Genomic DNA, 18,882 nt, shown 5'->3' on the forward strand with positions numbered 1-18,882 from the left:
TTTGTTACCGTGCGTGTGTACCTTCTAGACTTGAAGATGCTTTGGGGTTCCTTTCTCATGATGGTGGCAATGCCAGGCCGACTGACATCTTGGTTTATAATTGGGAGGAAGGACGTGATACATGTTTTGATGTGACATGGGTTTCCCCTTTTGCTGGGGGTGGTGTGCAAGCTTTTACACCGGGTCTCGCCTTGGCTAAAGTCGTTGAGCGCAAGATGGTTAAGTACCTTGATATATGTAGATCCAATGGTTATAATTTTGGTATCTTAGATTTTACTACCTTAGGTGAGCTTGGTATTGAGACTATTGAATTTTTGAAACGATTGAAGTACTACATAGCTAGACATGATGTAAATATTAATGTCCGTAATTTTCTTTTTATTAGGGTTGGTTTAGCTATTCAAAAAGGTGTTGGAGCCCAACTTGTTTCTAGGCTCCCATCGTTTCTCGTAAAAAAATTACTTTACTTTTTCAAATAAAATCTTTAGTTTTATAATTTTTCCTTTCTTTTTTAATAATAAAAATAAATAAATAAAAAGTTTATTAAAATAAATAAATAAATAAAAATAAAATTATTTCAGCCAATTTCCACACATTTGGAGATTAGCTTTGCGGCTTCTTAGCCGAGATACAAGAGCTTCTCATCCAGGTTGACTTTGGTCTTTCTTTAGTCTAAATAGCCCTAAAATTTACAATCTTACATTCTTACTTAAACCCCTCAGCCCCTCTTCAACGCTCGGGTCTCTAACATTTAACATTCAGCCTATAAGTAAACCCTAGAGAAAGCTTAAGAAGGATAAAACTATACTCCCCATATTCATTTTCAGATCCGGATTTGGAACCTCCAGTGATATCTATTATTTAAGGTCAGTGATTATATTAGGTATCTAGGGTTTTTTTCAACCTTTTAAACTCTTCGATCGAGATTCAAATGATATACTATATTTTTGTTTAATTTGTGATTATATAGGAAGCAAGACATGGCTACTGACGAAGATATAACGAGGCTATACAGAATTAGGCGCACAGTCATGCAGATGCTTAATGACAGAGGTTATCTGGTTGGAGACTTCGAACTCAAGGAGACAAGAGCTCAGTTCCTATCCAAATTTGGGGATAACCTCAAGAGAGAAGATCTTGATATCAAAAAACAAAAGCGAAACGACAATGATGAACAGGTTTGAAGCTCAGTAATTCTCATTTTAGGCATATATAAAGTAAAAAATACACTGAATTAGTATGATTTTTCTGTGATAGATATATGTTTTCTTCCCTGAGGAACCCAAAGTTGGAGTTAAGACAATGAAGACTTACACCAACAGGATGAAAAATGATGAGGTGCACAGGGCACTCTTGGTTGTTCAACAGAATTTAACTCCCTTTGCCAGAACATGCATTAGCGAAATTTCTTCCAAATTCCATTTGGAGGTCTTTCAGGTGAATTTTATTTCTTTGTCATGCTTTGGAAATAATTTTTGTTGTTTTTGTTTTGGAAAGATATGGTTTAAGAGCATATATGATTTAGTAAATTTTAACATGTTTAACGAAATCTTTAGGATGGTTGGATAGCTGAGTACTGGATACATTTTTATGCTGCGGAGATATTAATAAGAATTTGTGGGTTTACCTTGTGTGTTGCAATATTGGTGGCTTCAGTGTATTGTGTATAGCTGCTAGTGACGGAAAGCAATAGTGCTCTATCGAATTTGATTGTGTAGCATGGGCAGACTACATACACTAGGGGCAGACATAAGTGTTCATTATCTTGATTATTGGGTGCTTGAAGATATTTGAGATTAGTAGCGTATTGTCACTTGTTTCGTGTACTGACTATGCTAAAGTCAGAAGTAACATGATTATCATTATTGTTACCACATGCTAGGTTAGTATTATTCAAATAGTACTATGGTAGAAAAGAGAATGTGTGTCTTTTCTGGAGCTATCGTCATAGGTTGGAAAAAAAATTAAGCTTGGGAATTTGTTTGTACCTCAAATTTACTAAGCATTGTACTAAAGATTAAAGGTGTGATACAGAGGATATGGAATAGTAATTCTTGCATATGTACATGAAGTTGCCATCTATTTGAGTAGTGAGATGAACTAAAGTTTTCTAACAATCCTGTGGCAGGAAGCAGAGCTTCTTGTGAACATCAAAGAGCATGTTCTTGTCCCTGAACATCAAGTTCTAACACCTGAAGAAAAGAAGACTTTGCTGGAGCGATACACGCTGAAAGAAACACAGGTTTGTGTTGATAGAACATGCAAAATTACCATCTGTGTTTCCTTTGGTTCATTATCATGTATACCAAGTACACACAACTACAGACTTAATGCATGGTTAAATGTACTTATGGTGTTACATAAAACCAGGATAATGCGGGCATCTCTAGTCTATGGAACATATTAATCTGAAACCTCAACATGGTAGTTGCCATGAACATGGTATACTGTTTGTTTTGGTTGCCTGTTGTTGTTGTAAGAAATTTAGGCTAGAGGACCATTTCAACATATATTTTTTTTTGGTTTAGACGGCTATTAAATTTTCACATTAGGCTAAAGGACCATCATTTGATCTTTCAAAGGGTTGTGTAGTTGTAAGTTGTAGTTTGCCGAAAAAGTCAATTCAAAATCCAAAGGGGTTAGGGTCAAAGCCCTTAAAAAGTTATCCCGGTGAGAGTTTTGCTTTAAAAAGATCTTGTGCCATGCACCTTTTAATCACTTCAAAAGTTAATTGCCTCGAGAGCTGAAATATCGTGGCAAATTGTTCAACATTTTGTTTCATTTGTTAGATCACTTCTTTTGGGTCATTCAGATTCCGGGCTACTGCTTTTTAATTTAACTTCTTTTTTTTGGTTGTTCTTTCAAATAAGGGATTCTAATTGTATATGTACTCCTGTGATGTCAATTGTTGTTTCAGCTTCCTCGAATTCAGATTACGGATCCGATTGCTCGATATTATGGATTAAAACGTGGGCAAGTAGTGAAGATTATCAGGCCCAGTGAGACGGCAGGCAGATATGTCACATATCGTTATGTTGTCTGACTAATTTTCATCTGATAAGAGTGTTGATGAACAAGATGTGTATTATGATTTTTTCTGAATTTGCAGTTTGGTATGGGCAATTTACGTTCCAAACACGATTCGCACCAAGCAGATGATTGTGGTGCATGTCTAGTCTACGTAACCAACACCTTGTGTACCTTTAGTTTGTATTATGAAAGCCAAGTTTTGGTATGTCAGATCATCTCCAGATGGACTGGACTTGAGTTAGTTATCGATGTACTGGTTATAACTGCTGGGCCCTGTTAACTTGTATTCCAGGATACATGTTAAGGATTATTAAAAAAAATATTTTCTTCTCTTGAGTTCAATGATTTTTGTTGATATGTTAAATTTTTTGGAAATATGATTTTGTAATTTCTTGAAGGAAATGTTTTCAGTCTTACCCTTACAAATTTAAATCTTATTTTATAAGTAGAAACCCTACAACCCCACTATCTCAAATATACTACAAATTATCTTGAATTAATTTTCTAAATTTATGGGATGATTTTTTACAAAATGAATTTGAAAGGAAATTACAAGAAATTAGTTGGAAGCCTAGCTACCAGCAATGACCTAATCATTTTTTGAATAATGATCCTTATCATGTGAAAAAGGAAATCCTTCATCATGATGTCCACATCGTGACTGGCCATATAGCTTTGCAACCTCTTCAGAAAATCGATGGTATCACCGCTCAACTCACCCAAGGTAGTAAAAGCAAGAGTGACAACTGAAACCTGAGCCTTGCGCTTCTCAAGATATTTAGGGCGTTTCCGAGTGACATCATTACTAATTGCTTGACCTAAGTTGAAAGCACGAACACCCCCTCCTGTAAAGGGAGATACACCAGTGACATCCAAGCACACATCATATCCATTTTCCCAATTATGAACCAGGATGTTTGCAGGTTTCAAGGCTGAACCATCATCGGAGAAAAAACCCAAGCCACCTCTTTTCTCGCAGGAACACCTTCCCGAAAACACGTATCAACAATAGTGTCTCGATCAGGGTCGTCTCTGAACTTAAGGCCAACCTCATGAGCACAATGGAAGGAATGATCCCCGAAAATGTCCATATTCCTGTCACAACAAGGGCATATGCCTCCCTCTTCAAATAAAGGTATCCCTAGTTTATACCAAAGGACTGGACTGAACTGCCTAGGCCCGATTTCCTGATTAAGCCCAACAATAGGGATGCTAACAAATAATATTGCACTTGTTTGATTTTGTTACATTTCCAAAGAAAAAGATCACGGTCAGACATGTCGAAGCGATTGAGCATATCTTTCTGAACAACATCAAAGTATTTAATTGACAAGGAATTCATGGAGTCGGGAGCAATATCATCAATGCTTAATGAGAAATCTATACCAAATACCTGATTATACTGACATATGGCTTGTTCAAGGCTTGGGCTCGCACCAGAAATGCCAGAATGCCTCGAGATGGAGTCTTGCAAATTCTGAGTCTGCAAACAAGAGGCTAAATAGCAATACTGCATAGTGTCCTCCATGGTATAAACCCCTAAACCCCCATATTTAATACAGAGAGTGGAGAAACTCTGTTGAAGCAACCCGAAACCCGTACCATCACCAGTTATAACTTGTCTGAGAAACTGATATAAATGGGTATCAAAAATCACCCGAGCTTCACCTAAAAAGCCGGGTTTGGTAGTTCTCATAGTAAAGTAGAGTCTCGATACTCATGTATAATTCCTAAGAAGCGACAATCACGTTGTGGATCCTCTAGCTTCCTGATGGCATCCATTGAGCAGTATTCTTATGTACTCTGCTAACGACCATGTCAATACAGAACTGAGGGTCCAAGTTGACTGGCCCTCCTGATAATTTCACACCAGCCGAGAGTCTACTAATATTAGGAGGGAAAACAGTATGTCCAAGCTTCTATTGTGGATTGTTGGCCAAAAAGGTTCAGTCTTAGAGACATTGAGGTGCAAACCCAGCGATGTACCCTCTTGCGGGATGATATGTAAATCCTTAGCCACCATTAATGTGTCACCACCGATAGTATCATCGTCTAGGTACCATGTCTGTAAATTCAAGACACAATGCAATCACAGAACGTATTTTCTTCTCTTAACCAGATCCCTCTCGGTATAATCTTAGCTTGATCAACTTTATCATTCAGTAGATCTTATCTCTACCGAAGAATGAATCATTATGAAAAATAAAAAAATAAAAAAAAATAATCTCAAAATCTAATTTGGTTAAGTTCTTTGGTGTTTTTTTCTTCTCAAAATCATTATCTTCCACAAATTGTATTGGCATCATGGGTATTTCAGGCATGATCTTGTTAAATTAAATCACCATTTTTATTTTTTTATGAAACCACAAACAGTCTAGTTCAAAAACAATTATGTACAAATAGAATTTTTGATGCTTCAAAAAAAAAAACAATAGAATTGTTGGTCTCTTACTCGAACAAACATCTAATTATTTGTACTACAGACTACATGGTGGCAGAGATAAAAACTAAAAAGAGTAAAAGAAGGAATATGAATCCTGAACTTATATGAACCGGAAAAAAGAAAGTCTACCTTGTTGTACTTTTATCACTTACGAGTCCATTTGGGTCCCATTCAAATCACTACAATTTTCCATGTGGGTCCCGTTAAAAAACGGTACAATATGCCCATGTGTTCATCTGGGTCCCGTTAAAAGCAGTACAATATGTCCATGTAAACAAAATTTAATCGTCTTGTGATTTATTAGTTAGTAGTTAGAAAATCCTAAACATTTATGACTTAATTTTCCAAGGGTAAAATTGGAAACAATTTTTTTTCTAAAAATTACAGAACCAAATTTCCAAAAATTTTAACATATCAAGGAAAACGGTGGAATCCAAGAGAAAGAATATATATTTATAAATAATCCTTAACATGTATCCTGAAATACAAGTTAACATGACCGTTATTATTAGAGTTTGTTTTATCATCAAGTAAAAATACATCTGCTTTTTGGTTCTCGTTTGATAGGACAAACATGACCTGAATTTTGTAATTTCCCCCCACTGCAGTAATGTTGTTAACTGAGCAATATAGTAATATGGGAATCAAGATTTTATTAGATTACGATTTCAGACGCTGAAGTTGCACTTTATTTATACGTACTTCAACTTTTTTTACGGTACCTGCTATTACCTTACAGTTGGAGTTATTTTTGAGTGCCGTTACATGTGTGAATATAAATTTGCCAAAATATCATTATTTTTTCCTAAATTTAGTTACATAGAGACCCGACCAAATGGCAGTCCCAGAATGTTGTAGCTGCTGTCAAATGGAAGAAAATCTACCTAACAAGAATGTTCCCAAACCCCAACTGTCATCTTACTTTATCGCCTATCTTGGGGGAAATAAGGTTCATAACATCGAATGAACAACTCGCTTGTTCTAAGACTAGAAATATCTCGTGTCATAACGGTATATGTTTGATAGTGTTTTGTGTCACTTAAATTTAGCTCTAGGAAATGGAGACTAGAACATCTACTAGTCTAATTCCAAGCTCCGTCACCTAGATTATCTTGACAGTGATCATTGTCCAATTTTATTTTCAACTGACCATAGTCAAAATAATTATTGGATTCCCTTCAAATTCTTCTGCACATGGTTAAATGATAACTCGTGCACATCTGAAATTGCTAAAGCTTGGAACATTGATGTTGTTGGTTCTCCTGGTTTTAAGTTTGTTAAAAAGCTCAAGTCTACTAGACATCTCCTCTCTAAATGCAATAAAAAACATCTCCTCTCTAAATGCAATAAAGAGCATTTCGGTAATATTAATCATCATGTTGACAGTCTCCAACAACAACTTGGTTCTCTTCAGAACCAACTTATCACTCCAGAGACTCACAATCAAATTGTAGCTGTTAACAGTGATCTGAATAAGTGGCATAAGAGGATAAGTGAGTTTTGCCAGCAGAAGTCGAGGATACCTTTGTGAAATACATGGATAATAATACCAAGTATTGTCACATTAAGACCAATAGGAGGAAAGCAAGGAACAACATCGATTCGCTTCAAGATCACAATGATCAATGAAGTCACACAAGAGAATATTTGGTTGATTTCCTCCCAACCATTTCAAAGGCATAAATACTTCCACTATTCCTATTATAGAAGAAGGTGCCTTTCAAATTATTCCCACCATCATAACTTCTGAGGATAACATGGCTCTTTTAAGATGTCCTAATTTCAAGAAATTTACAGCATACTCAAGAGTATGGATAGTTGGAGCACACCTGGTCCAGAAGGATTCCAAGCAGGCTTCTACAAAATTCAGTGGAGTATAGTGAGACCTGATACTTGTCTTATGGTTCAAAAGTTTTTTTAGACTTGGCATGTCCTAAAGCAAATCAATAAAACTTGCATCTCGTTGATTCCTAAAAAGAAAAAATCCAATATAGTCCGTGCAACACCTCTTACAAGTTGATTTCCAATATACTAGTGAACAAAATGAAGCCATTAATGGATATGTTCATTTCTCCATATCAAGCAGTGTACGTTTCAGGGAGGTTCATCAGCAATAACACCATCATTGCACAAGAAACAATACATTTTATGAAGAAAAAGAGGGGGAAAATGGATGGATGGCACTCAAGCTGGTAGAAAAGTCTACTATAGGTATTAAAGTGTGTTGATGGTGGATTTTCGTCAAGGGATAAAATCGTAAAATCATGATACTGCATGTTTCTTTCCCGGCTTCAGGAATGTATGTGACAATTCATTTTTTATGATCCGTGAACCATTTCACGATCTTTGACTGAGCAAACGTTCCTCTCAGAGCTATGATGAATATGTTTCTTGAAAGGCCTCTCAGCTGAGCTTTTGATGCTTCACAATCAAAATGATTGGGTGGCTCCTAGACATATTGCATGCTAGTATAGAGCCTAACGCCTTCAGGACGTCAAGTTGCTCGTTGTTCCTTGACTACGTAGAGAGACTGTATATAGAATCTCTTAATGATTGGGCGGATCCTAGACATATTGTATGCTAGTATAGAGCCCAATGCCTTCATGACGTCATGCTATTCGTTGTTCCCTGACTATACACCCCCTAAGAACGAGTATGATGCTTCAATTATCTCATATCTGAATTCTGCAAATAGGTTAATTCTAGCGTGTCATTTATAAACTAAATTCCTAGGAAATAATCTATTTTATCTCATTAATCTGTTTCATGGCTGATCCTCAGATACTCAACTCATTTTATTACTCTGTTTCATGAATTATTCTCAGTTGAATTTCATGAATTAGTAATAAATATTCACCGATCGGGCATCTGGGTCATCACCGAGTAAGCCCCGAGAAAATGGTGCGAGTGTACTTAGAAAATAATGCACAAACGAGCACCCCAATGCACGAACGAGCATTCAAAAAATATGGACGAACGAGGAAACCTATGCAAAATAGGGAAGAAAATAATATTAATAAAATAATAAAAGAGGCTCCTAGGGAACCGGCCCCACCGGCCGGCCGGTCATGCCGTCGTGGCCGGCCCCACGCCTCTCCCATTATTTTATTATTTTTCCTAATCTCGTGAAAACTCCTTCATTCGAGCAAATTTCCTTGTTTGAGCAAAACTCCTAGTTTCTCCATATTTTCCTTCAAACGATGAAAAATAATAAAAAATAGCGAAAGGTGTCACGGGACCGGGCCACCTAGCCGGCCGGCCATGCTCTAGCTGTGACCGGTCCCACACCTTACAATTCCTTATTTTCTCATATTAGTATTTCCTCCATCTCATGAAATTCCTTCGTTTGAGCAAAAACCCTAGTTTTTCAATATTTTCTCAAACATTGCTCAAACCATGAAAAAGCCAAAAAGTCAAATGGTCACATGACCTACTAGGCTTCTCATGTCAAAAATTAAAACATTATTTTAATATTTTCAAAATATTGGTCGCACGAGCAAAATTCTACTTGCTCATTCGAGCAAAATTGATAGCTTCAGTCAAGATCAAACTCTTCTGAAAATTCAAAATATTGCTCAAACGTGCACCAGAAAATACCAAAACTCTCAGGATTGAGACATGGATACTATGGTGACACAGGCATGCCACCTTGACCGACCAAGGTCGGCCCTTAGGCTTGCAAGGAGCCGGTCCCACACTCTTTCATAATTTTGACCTAATTAGCTCTCAACAGTTCATATTGGGTCCAAACTCTTTCCAACCAACTTGGAATTTGCTCAATAGACTGCCAAGGGCCGGTCCCCATCTCTCCATAATTAGGTTTTATCACCTAAAGCTCAGACGAGCACGATTTAAATAAATGATTAAACCAACATTTAATCATCCTTTCACCAACTGGTCAACAAAGGACTTTGGTGCATGCTCACTCGAGCACCTGGGCGCTACATGGTCGGTTATCATCCCATGTATTCGATCCCTCCTTCACTCGGTGATTGATTTTCATTAAACCATCAATTGATCAAAATTAGGGTTTCGAACTGAATGCTCTGCAAATCATAAATTCTAAGCAAGTTTAAACACTAATATTTCTTCCGTTGATCCAATAATCAACATCTTGAATTAATTATATAATATTCTGTCCAGCTACCAATATTTTAATTAATCTTTATTTTATTTGGTCATGCTACCAATAGTTCATCAAATGAGCAATATTTGCTCAGACAAGGAATATTGATTCAACTATCAATATTCAATATTCAGTAATTCATCAAACGAGCGATGCTTGCTCAGACGAGCAATATTACTATCAATATCCATTATATTGATTCAATTATCAATATCATTTATTCGTCCCAGCATACATGTTTAATCCATGAATCATAGAGCATTTGACAATCATGCTCGACTGAACAATACTTAGACTCATCGTCTAATCAAGTCAACGAATGACTAATTAAATACACGTCTGCCTTGCAGACTCCACGTTCGTGAGACATCAATCACGTCACATGCGGGATATTAATTGAGGTTTTGGTTTGGCGGCCTACGACACGTGTGTTCATCCACGATGAGAAATGTGAGTAAGTCGTGAAAGCAGTTGAGGGAGTTAGCAAAGTAGTGTGTGGACAATCAACCAAGTCTTCGCACGACCTGGAACTGGGTAAACCACGATTTCCCACTTTCCCACTCTTTCACTCGAGCAACCGTCACACTTACTGGAGATCAATGTATCTACATCCTAGCAATATAAATAAGTTTCTGAATCCACGATTGAGGACAAGATTGGTCGGACAGACAACATCCATCGTCTAACCAAGAATCATCGTGTGAGCAACAATCTATCTCAATTGAGCAGAATTCAAACTTATTCTTCATTTGCAGAAACCCACAACACATTCACAATCCTTGATCATCATTGATCTCACACACTTCTTAGCTTCCCTCCTACGGATCAACCCTTTCCCTCTTTGTGACTTAATTGACTCTGGAGCGGCCATTTCTTGGTTTAGTCCAGAGTCCTACAGATTGATCTATCGAACTCAAAGCACTCCCGTGCAGTGCATCTATTTGAGGTTAGACGGTTTGCTCGATTGAGGAGTCTCCGTCTGCACGGTCGTCTCTCCACTTCCTAAAAAACCAGCAAATCGTTTTTCCCCATCAACAAAGTGGTAGGTGGAAAACCTATTTATCTCGACAACTTTCTGAAGCTCAGCGTGACAAGTCTATTATAGGTATTAAAGTAGCAGGTGGAAAATCTCCAGCCATAAATCATCTCCTATTCGCAGATGATTACTTGATCTTCACTCAAGATACCCTCACTTCGGTTAACAGTCTTCTAAGTTTTCTTCAGGAATTCAACACTCTCTCTGGTAAGATAATTAACTTCGATAAATCTTCGGTTTATGTTCGCAAGCATACTAAACCATAAATAACATCAACTGTTACTCATATACTTGGCGTTAAGATTATGATCTCTAAAGAAAGATATTTAGGGTCTCCTCTCATTTTGGATCATTCAAAGCAAGAGTCTTTTAGTGCCATCAAAGAAAACTTTTTGCACATATTATCAAGATGGTCATATCACTAACCCAGGCTGGGAGGTCAACAATGGTTAAGCATGTCCTAAACACAATTCTGATATATCAGATGGGTACTTTCCTACTCCTTCAAAATCTCACTAATGAAGTCACTTCCATTCAAAAGAAGTTTTTCTGGGGTTATTCTTCTAATAAAAGGGCTAATCCAATTGCTTGGAATAAGCTCTGTAAACCAAAAGATCAAGGTGGATTAGCTATCCGAGACATGGAAAAGCTAAAGTTAGCAATGCTGGCTAATTTAGCATGGACATATGCACAAAATATTCTCAACTTTGTACTCAAATCCTTTGGTCCAAGTATATCATGAATGAAGATTTTCTCCATTGCAATTTATCTTCGCATAACATTTTATGGGGTTGGAAGGGTATACAAGAGGGGTTGAAGATAGTAAAGGAAAATTATTTCATGGAGATTAATAATGGTCAAAGAACAAGAATTTGGGAAGACAAATGGGTTGTTGGAATTCATACTCCTCCCACACATGTTATTGATAATTACAGGGACTTCAAATTTGTGGATGAGTTGTTTTTACCTAATTCAGATTCTTGGAATACTGATATAGGCACCACTCTCTTAGAATGTTCATTGATACTTCCAAGGACGACAACATTGTATGGATGCCTTCCAAAGAAGACAAATTCTCGGTTTAAAGCGCTTATAAGCTGTTAACAACCAACTCTGGTGATGCTCGGGTTAATGGCTCTTTTGTCCAACCGCAAGTCTGGAGACGATTGTGGAATAACATGATACCACATCGGATTAAGTTATTCATTTGGAAATGCATAAAGGAAATCATTCACACAAGGTGCAGATTATCTAGATTTGATTCAAACATCGATATTCCTTGTGGTGCTTGTGGCAGGTCTGATGAGACTCTTGAACATTTACATAATGGAGTGTCAACATGTTAGGGATGTTTGGAGAAGTATAAACATTGACATTGGTGATGTCAGGAGAAATTGTAATTCAGTTGCTCAATGGGCTTTGTCTTGGTTCTCTGATAATCACAACGCAAATGTTGAAGATTGCTCTCACAGATTCATGATTATGATTGGTTCTTGGATACTTTCAATGAAAATCTCTAAACCCTTTTGACTTTATTTATAAAATCAACTATCATTTGACTCAATGTTTGCCTTCTACTAATCTGCATGACTGTCCTAACTCATCTATTGTCACTTTGGCTTTTCCTAAATCTGATTGGAAACGTCCTGAACCAGGTTTAGCTAAAATAAACGTTGATGCTTCTTTCTATTATGATACTAATAATGCTGGAGCTGGTCTTGTCTTCCGAAATAACACAGGTCAATGCGATGAATCAACGAATCTTTCGCAGAGAGGTGCCTTAGTCCAGAGGAAGCTTAATGTATGGCAGTGCGCTAAGATTTGGTATGGGGAAAAGATCTAAAACTAAAGAAACTTCATATTGAAGCAGATGCAAACTTAGTGATTCAATCTATTGTCAGTGAATGTTCCTCTACCCATTGGGAACAAAGGAATATCATCAAAGAAATAAAACATCTTAGTTAGTTTTTTGATATTTGTTATTTTTCTTCGGTTAGCATATTCGATAATCAAGTAGCAGATACCATTGCTAAATTAGTTAGAGAAGACAAGTCCAATATATAAGTGTATAGAAATTTTCTTTATACTATTTGTAATTTTCTGGCTAGAGATCAGACTTTTTATCTAACCTAATTTATGATAAATTTTTCTTATATATCAAAAAAATAAGAAATTGTCGTGCAACCGCCTAATTACGGCACAATTACATTTTGTATCGTTCAAATCTAATGTCCATATACACACACTAAAATTAACCCCTCTACATGATTGAAAAGCGACAACTCAGTCCTTAACATACACATAAGATTGTATGAAGTTGCACAAATTACAACTAACCAAAGAGACTTACGTGGAAAATCCTTGACAACACTAAAACTATCTAAGACTGTTCTACTAAATATTTTCATGATCGGATTACTCCCAAATCAATTAGGAATGCACTTAAAACACCAATAGACGTAAAGTATAATGCAATCGTCATATCTTCATAGCCATTATAATTATCCCAGTATACCCCAAATAGTATACAGAGTTAATGCAATGCAATTATTACAGACCCTAAGATGTATAACGACACAACAATAAAAAAACCTTTGATAATTCTGACCAAAAATCTAAACTTGCAATCTAGTAGACGCTTTTCACCATATCAAAAAATTTAACCTACCTAACAGCGCGTTCGGTTCAAGATGTTGAAAACCCGGGAATTAGATTATGGGGCAATCCAATTCCTAGAATTGAATTCCAGAGAATGGATTCCATGATCAAAAAAATTGTGTTTGGTTGGGTTAATTGAATTGCATAGTAATCCAAATTTATACTCTTACAAAAATACCCTAGTTATTTTTTGGTTTAGAGAAGGAAAGATCGAATTCAGGGCTTTTAAAATATTATCTGATATGGAAGCAACATATGTTTTTACTCAGAGATGAAGACCTGGAAGAAGAAATCGCGATGGCAAATCTTCATCCTGGTTGGAATTTTTTGTCCTCTCTCACATAACTTAAAAAAGGAGAAAACGTTTTGGTTTAAAGGGCAATCTAGTCATTTTAATTGTTATTACCCTTCTTTCTGCTGGAATTCAATTCCATTCCACCGTTCAACCTCTGCAATCAAAACGGAACTTTGGGGGTAATTGGATTCCCCAGGAATCGGTTTCTGGAATAACTAGTATTGTTCGGTTGGGGGATTTGAATCGGATTCTGGAATAACTAGTATTGTTCGGTTGGGAAATTTGACACAATTCCCTTGGAATCAGATTACATAGTCTCCAATTAACCCGAAACGAACACGCTGTAAGTTTTCAACAAAAAAGGATGATGCTAAAATGAAAAGAAACTAATAGAAAAATACACATAATTCAATTTTCAAAATGATGGGAGATTACTATTTAAAACTTTATATCTTCATTTATTTTTACAGATAGTAGTTGACTTTGGAGTCTCTTGACCCGACGACAGTAGATGTGGACACATTAGCAGCCCCCCAAGTAGGCCAGCATGCTTCCTTTACAGTTTACACCAAGATGTGGACATGCTTTCCCATCCCATACACCACGGTGTACAGGAAGCACTTGTGGGTTGAGGCTACTTTGCAGTATGGCCCTTGGCCATTTCGATATGAGTTATGCAGGTATATCATACCGATTTTCCGAACTTTTGTACCGTGTCTAACCATGTCAAAACTAGTTAGTTTGTAACAAAAGACTGATGATGATGACCAATCTTGACTGATGTATTTGCACAGCATCATTTCCAAGAGATAAAAACTTAATTCAAAACAAGATATGAACTAAACTTAACAGATATGGTACTGACAATTCAGTATAGTCTTCTAAAACTCATATAACCAATTTAAACTGTTCAAGCTTTATCAACAAGGGCCTTAAATTTAGGCTTGCTGAATCACTATAATTCGGAGAGAGTGTTTATAAAGAAGTTCTCTTCAAAGGGGGCACAGTGACACTAGCGAAAAGCTCTTCAGCACAGGTACCCAAACAAGCCAGTAAAGCTTCATAGATAAATAAAGTGAAACCAGAGAAATGATAAGAACATTAATGTAGACAAAAGGAAGATGGATTCGCCAAAAAAGTGAAGAACTGTTATAGTTGTTGCTGTTCTATGTTTCTCAGCCTTGGTTACAAATATAATCAGCAAAAAAAGTGAGGAACTGAAAGTCTAAGACATCAAGCGAATCCCTCTATGGATTTCATATATACAGCTATACACCATGTAAAAGTTATGGAAGTCGGAAGGCTGAAGGTCCTGGCGATTCATATTTTGCTGCCTGCTAAAGACTTCTCAAGAACCTCTTGATATATAACCAACGTCCAAACATTGCAGACAAACAAGAGAAAAAATGTCAGGGATTACTCGATATGAATTACTTGTATAATAACACTATGTTTTCCAAAATTAATCTTCACATACAGTAGATGCTGTTACTCGTGTAGACACACACAAACACTGAAACTACTAGTACTCTTCTAGCAGTTAAACTTCAAAATTTTGCAACTTAGTTCTCTAAACTTGAAAAAAGTAAAGTAAGATGAGAAGGAAAAATATCTCACTAATTCTTGAATCTAATCCTGGATCTAACTATTCTAAGAAGAATTCATAACATAAACCTGACCCAACTCACGTGTTCCAATTTCCTAATTTATTTGAAGTACCTCTATTCACACCCATCATCGACACTCGTACCCATATCATTGTTCTTGTGTAACCATTTTGAACAGGAATTTACTGGCAGCTGTTGCTAATAAGTATCAACTGAAAGTGAATAACCAGCTTACCTTGTTATAAAGATCTTTCACCTCAGCATTCTGCTTCTTGACTTCTTGGTTGTTCGGTTCCAGTCTCAGCGCAGACTCGGTATCTACGTTTACATCATCTATAATTATACAGCTATTCTCACTTAATACAAACATTGAAATCATAATTAGACATTACCTTCAACAGATGATTCAAGTTTTCCAAGTTCTTTCCTAGCTGTTGCACGCCTTGAATATGCCTTTATGTAGCAGTCATCCAGATTTAAGGCCTCTGTGCAGTCATTTTCAGCTTCTTCATATCTAATACACCACGAAAAAAGAAATTAGTAATGTGAAAATATCATGTGTACAAGTAGGAAAACAATGCTGTGAAACACATCTTTTGTGATTATGAGATTTTACGATTGTTAATGCATATTTACCTTTTGTTTTGAGATAAGCCATGGCTCTATTTGCAAAAGCTACTGCCGTTGGTGATAGTGCAATGCTTCTGGAATAACAATCAATTGCTTGCTCAAACTTTTTCTGCTTGAAGTACTGATTGCCCTGAAAATGGAAATAGATAGCACAATATCGTCAAATACTACACAAAGAAAAGTTTTTCCATAACATAGCTGAAACTAAAATTCACAAGATAAGTTCTCACCAGTTCTTTCTCTGAAGTAGCAGTAGGAGATATGCTATTTGGATCAGAATTCGCGAACTTAAGTGCATTATGTATTGTAGTACCCAAGTTAGGAGAAACTAAAGTCTCCAAGTACGACTCTATTATAGACCATTTCGGAACACCACTGATCTTTAGCATTCTGACACTATCAAGCGTTGGGTTATATAAAACTAATTCCTTCTCATCTCGGTCCTTCTCCAATAGAATCTCACCATTCCTAAAAATATGTATCGGACATAAGTTGGCTGGTTCTGGAAGAACTAGGTTTTGGGTATTTACGGTATACATTTTGGTCCACATTTCTTTCCTGGGATAGTCCTTCATAACCCACACATCGAAACCAGGCACAGTACTTCCATTAACCTTACAAAGCATGGCTAGCTCCTCATCCAAGACACCCAAGAACTCAGGGGTCAGGTTATGAGCAAGACCTTCAAGAAAAAACCTATCCTCAACAATATCAAAAGCAACAATAACACCTTCTTTAGTTCCACTTACAGATAAACGATCAGCTATCCAATGAAGCACACCATAAACACACCCCATCCTGATCTCCGTAATTAGAGTAAGGAGGAATCTTATTACTCTCAATACTTTTCCATGAATCTGTCTTTAACGAGTACACAATCACCTCACTACTATACTCATGATCCACAAAACAAGAAGCTATCACAATCTTGTAATCCTCATTCACGCCATCGTAACCCATCCCGTGCGTATAACTCATCATTTTAACACCAGCTAAAGACTTGGATGCACACATGGGTACGCGTTTCTTTAACAGTTTGTAATCCCTGGTGGTCGGGTTCCATAGACAAAGTGTACAACCAGGAGTAACATTCATCAATACCAAACCATGACATGTACCTAAAATGTCAACTAAATGAAATGGAGATTTGGATGGGTAATTTATCTCAACAGCATCAAGACACAATGATGAAGGTGATGGCGATGGTGAGACATGGTCTGTGCATAAGTAGAAATCATTGTCATTTCTAATCAAGAGACGAGTGTTGTTGGTATAGTATACATGTTTGAGATTTTCTCTGACGAAAGTAGGGCTAGTAAATAAGTTTAACCATGATTTGCATACACACCTGAATCTTAATATGGATTTTACTGGTAGCTTGGACAAGATCTTATTGACAACCTCCTCTGGAAGATAGTCCGCCATTGTTTCCCTGATTTTGGATACCGCATGCAGTTTCTAGGGTTTTACTGTTCAGTACTGCAGAGCCATTGAACCCATCTCTTTTCTTTAGTTTTTTGGGAAATGAAAAGTTAATAGGAAAAGAGGGTTTAATATGAAAATAATAAGCCCCCAAAAATGCTAAACCCACCACCAGAAAACCCACTGGGCAACCCTACTAATCCGTGGGGTCCCAGGGGCTGTGTTTTGCGATATAACCCTCCGTGGAGTCCGTGCGCCAACTCTGTGAGCAGCTCCGTATAAACATTTTGTCTTGTAAATCAACTGATGCTTATCATGTAAAATTCCATTACTTGTAGCTGACATAACCTTTAGGACTTTTTCTCGATTCAGTCTCTTTACCTGGAACACACAAAATTTTAACAAAATTTCTGAACAATTTTTTTTGACAAGGATGTTGCTGACATTTTGTGAGTGGGTGCATATTTATAGAGGAAAACGTTGAAGCCATAGAGCCAGCTAAAAACCTAATGATGGTTTTTTGCTGCAAAATTGATTGGTAACAAAAAAGAAAAACAACATTCAGGAAGAGTTTTGGTGATGTAGTACATCCTTTATCCAAGACACCATCAACTATGACTAATTGATCCTTTACGACTGAAGCAACATTTACAAGTTGTTCTCGTTTTTTTGAAGCAACTCTGACAAGTTGATTCCATTCTGTAATCAACTTTATTTAGTTTACTTGCTTTACAAGTCTTTTAACTTTCCTAATTTAGTTAGCTTTCCTTTTCTTTTCTGTTTTACGGTTTTTGTGAACCTATTTAAAGGCTATGCCTTCTTGTTTAGAGACACACATTATTATTATTATTCAATCAAGTTTATTATCTTCATCAACTCTTTCAATTCTCTTATTCTTAATCTTTGATTTCATCTTATTCGTATCTCTTTCGTTTCTTCGTATCACTTGCAATCTCCGTATTGCATTCTTCTTAACAAGCTCTGCATTAGTTGGTACCACAGCCAGCGTTTCTAGATTCTTATCCAGAAACCGATCCATAATCGCTTCCGCAAAAACTCAAAACCCTAAAATTCAATACCTTTACTTTTAGTTTCGTTCAAAAGTTCAATGGCAGATCAACCTCTTACCAAAGCTGACCTTGCTGAACTAAAAACAAATATCGTCACAAGATTAGAAAAATCTTTGACAGAGAAGTTAGAAAAAAAAATTGATTCTCATGAACACTATGATAGACACATTTATGTGTCTAATGTGTCCTCAATGTTCCGTATTGTTAGTACTCGATTTCGTACTTATTATGGTGTTTTATGTGTTTGTTGGGGAAATAAACATTCTTGGAAAAATCGGCTCGAAAAGTTACTCAGGGCACCCCCGGGGACATTTGATATACGGACCCTCACTTTGGATAAGGGGTAACCTAATTACTAAGAGGCACCCCATTTCTAGGCAGCTGCTAATCGCACCCCCAGGACCGGATAGGGGGCAACCCTTCTTCTTCATTTCAAATTCATTTTTTGGCGGGAAGAAGAGTTCACTCCTGGCAGTTTTCTCGATCGGATTTTGGATGGGTTAGAGGTAGACTAAATCGCTGAAACTTCATGGGTGGACGTGATATATCCTAAAAGGCTTGATAT

General features: G+C 36.8%; 2 protein-coding genes across 3 annotated transcripts; one reads left to right on the forward strand and one right to left on the reverse strand.

Moving 5' to 3' along the window:
- The first annotated feature begins 704 nt into the window (after positions 1–704).
- Positions 705–3,372, forward strand: LOC113280353 (DNA-directed RNA polymerases II and IV subunit 5A-like). The gene is made up of 5 exons (XM_026528994.1): positions 705–866; positions 971–1,178; positions 1,258–1,437; positions 2,129–2,242; positions 2,918–3,372. Exons 2-5 carry the CDS (start codon positions 981–983, stop codon positions 3,041–3,043), a joined length of 618 nt encoding a protein of 205 aa, XP_026384779.1. The 5' UTR covers positions 705–866; positions 971–980; the 3' UTR covers positions 3,044–3,372.
- An 11,222-nt stretch (positions 3,373–14,594) lies between these two features.
- On the reverse strand, positions 14,595–17,334 carry LOC113280361 (RNA polymerase II-associated protein 3-like). 2 transcript variants are annotated; one of them, XM_026529004.1, is made up of 5 exons: positions 17,174–17,334; positions 16,056–17,042; positions 15,832–15,955; positions 15,588–15,709; positions 14,595–15,513 (listed from the first exon to the last, which is right to left on the reverse strand). In XM_026529004.1, the coding sequence occupies exons 2-4, from the start codon at positions 16,620–16,622 to the stop codon at positions 15,672–15,674; spliced, it is 729 nt and encodes a 242-aa protein (XP_026384789.1). In that variant the 5' UTR covers positions 16,623–17,042; positions 17,174–17,334; the 3' UTR covers positions 14,595–15,513; positions 15,588–15,671. The 2 variants fall into 2 exon arrangements, with proteins under 2 accessions (XP_026384789.1, XP_026384784.1); XM_026528999.1 differs by having other exon boundaries at positions 14,595–14,946; positions 15,431–15,513; positions 16,056–17,334.
- Positions 17,335–18,882: the final 1,548 nt, after the last annotated feature.

The sequence above is a fragment of the Papaver somniferum genome, chromosome 1, assembly GCF_003573695.1.
Source record: "Papaver somniferum cultivar HN1 chromosome 1, ASM357369v1, whole genome shotgun sequence".
Taxonomy (NCBI): domain Eukaryota; kingdom Viridiplantae; phylum Streptophyta; class Magnoliopsida; order Ranunculales; family Papaveraceae; genus Papaver; species Papaver somniferum.

Coding starts and splice junctions, on each gene's coding strand:
- LOC113280353 (XM_026528994.1), top strand. CDS start 981: ATGGCTACTGACGAAGATATAACGAGGCTATACAGAATTAGGCGCACA. Junction 1,438..2,128: donor TCCATTTGGAGGTCTTTCAG/GTGAATTTTATT, acceptor ATCCTGTGGCAG/GAAGCAGAGCTTCTTGTGAA. Junction 2,243..2,917: donor ACACGCTGAAAGAAACACAG/GTTTGTGTTGAT, acceptor TTGTTGTTTCAG/CTTCCTCGAATTCAGATTAC.
- LOC113280361 (XM_026529004.1), bottom strand. CDS start 16,622: ATGGGGTGTGTTTATGGTGTGCTTCATTGGATAGCTGATCGTTTATCT. Junction 15,956..16,055: donor CTACTTCAGAGAAAGAACTG/GTGAGAACTTAT, acceptor TTCCATTTTCAG/GGCAATCAGTACTTCAAGCA. Junction 15,710..15,831: donor GGCTTATCTCAAAACAAAAG/GTAAATATGCAT, acceptor GTGGTGTATTAG/ATATGAAGAAGCTGAAAATG.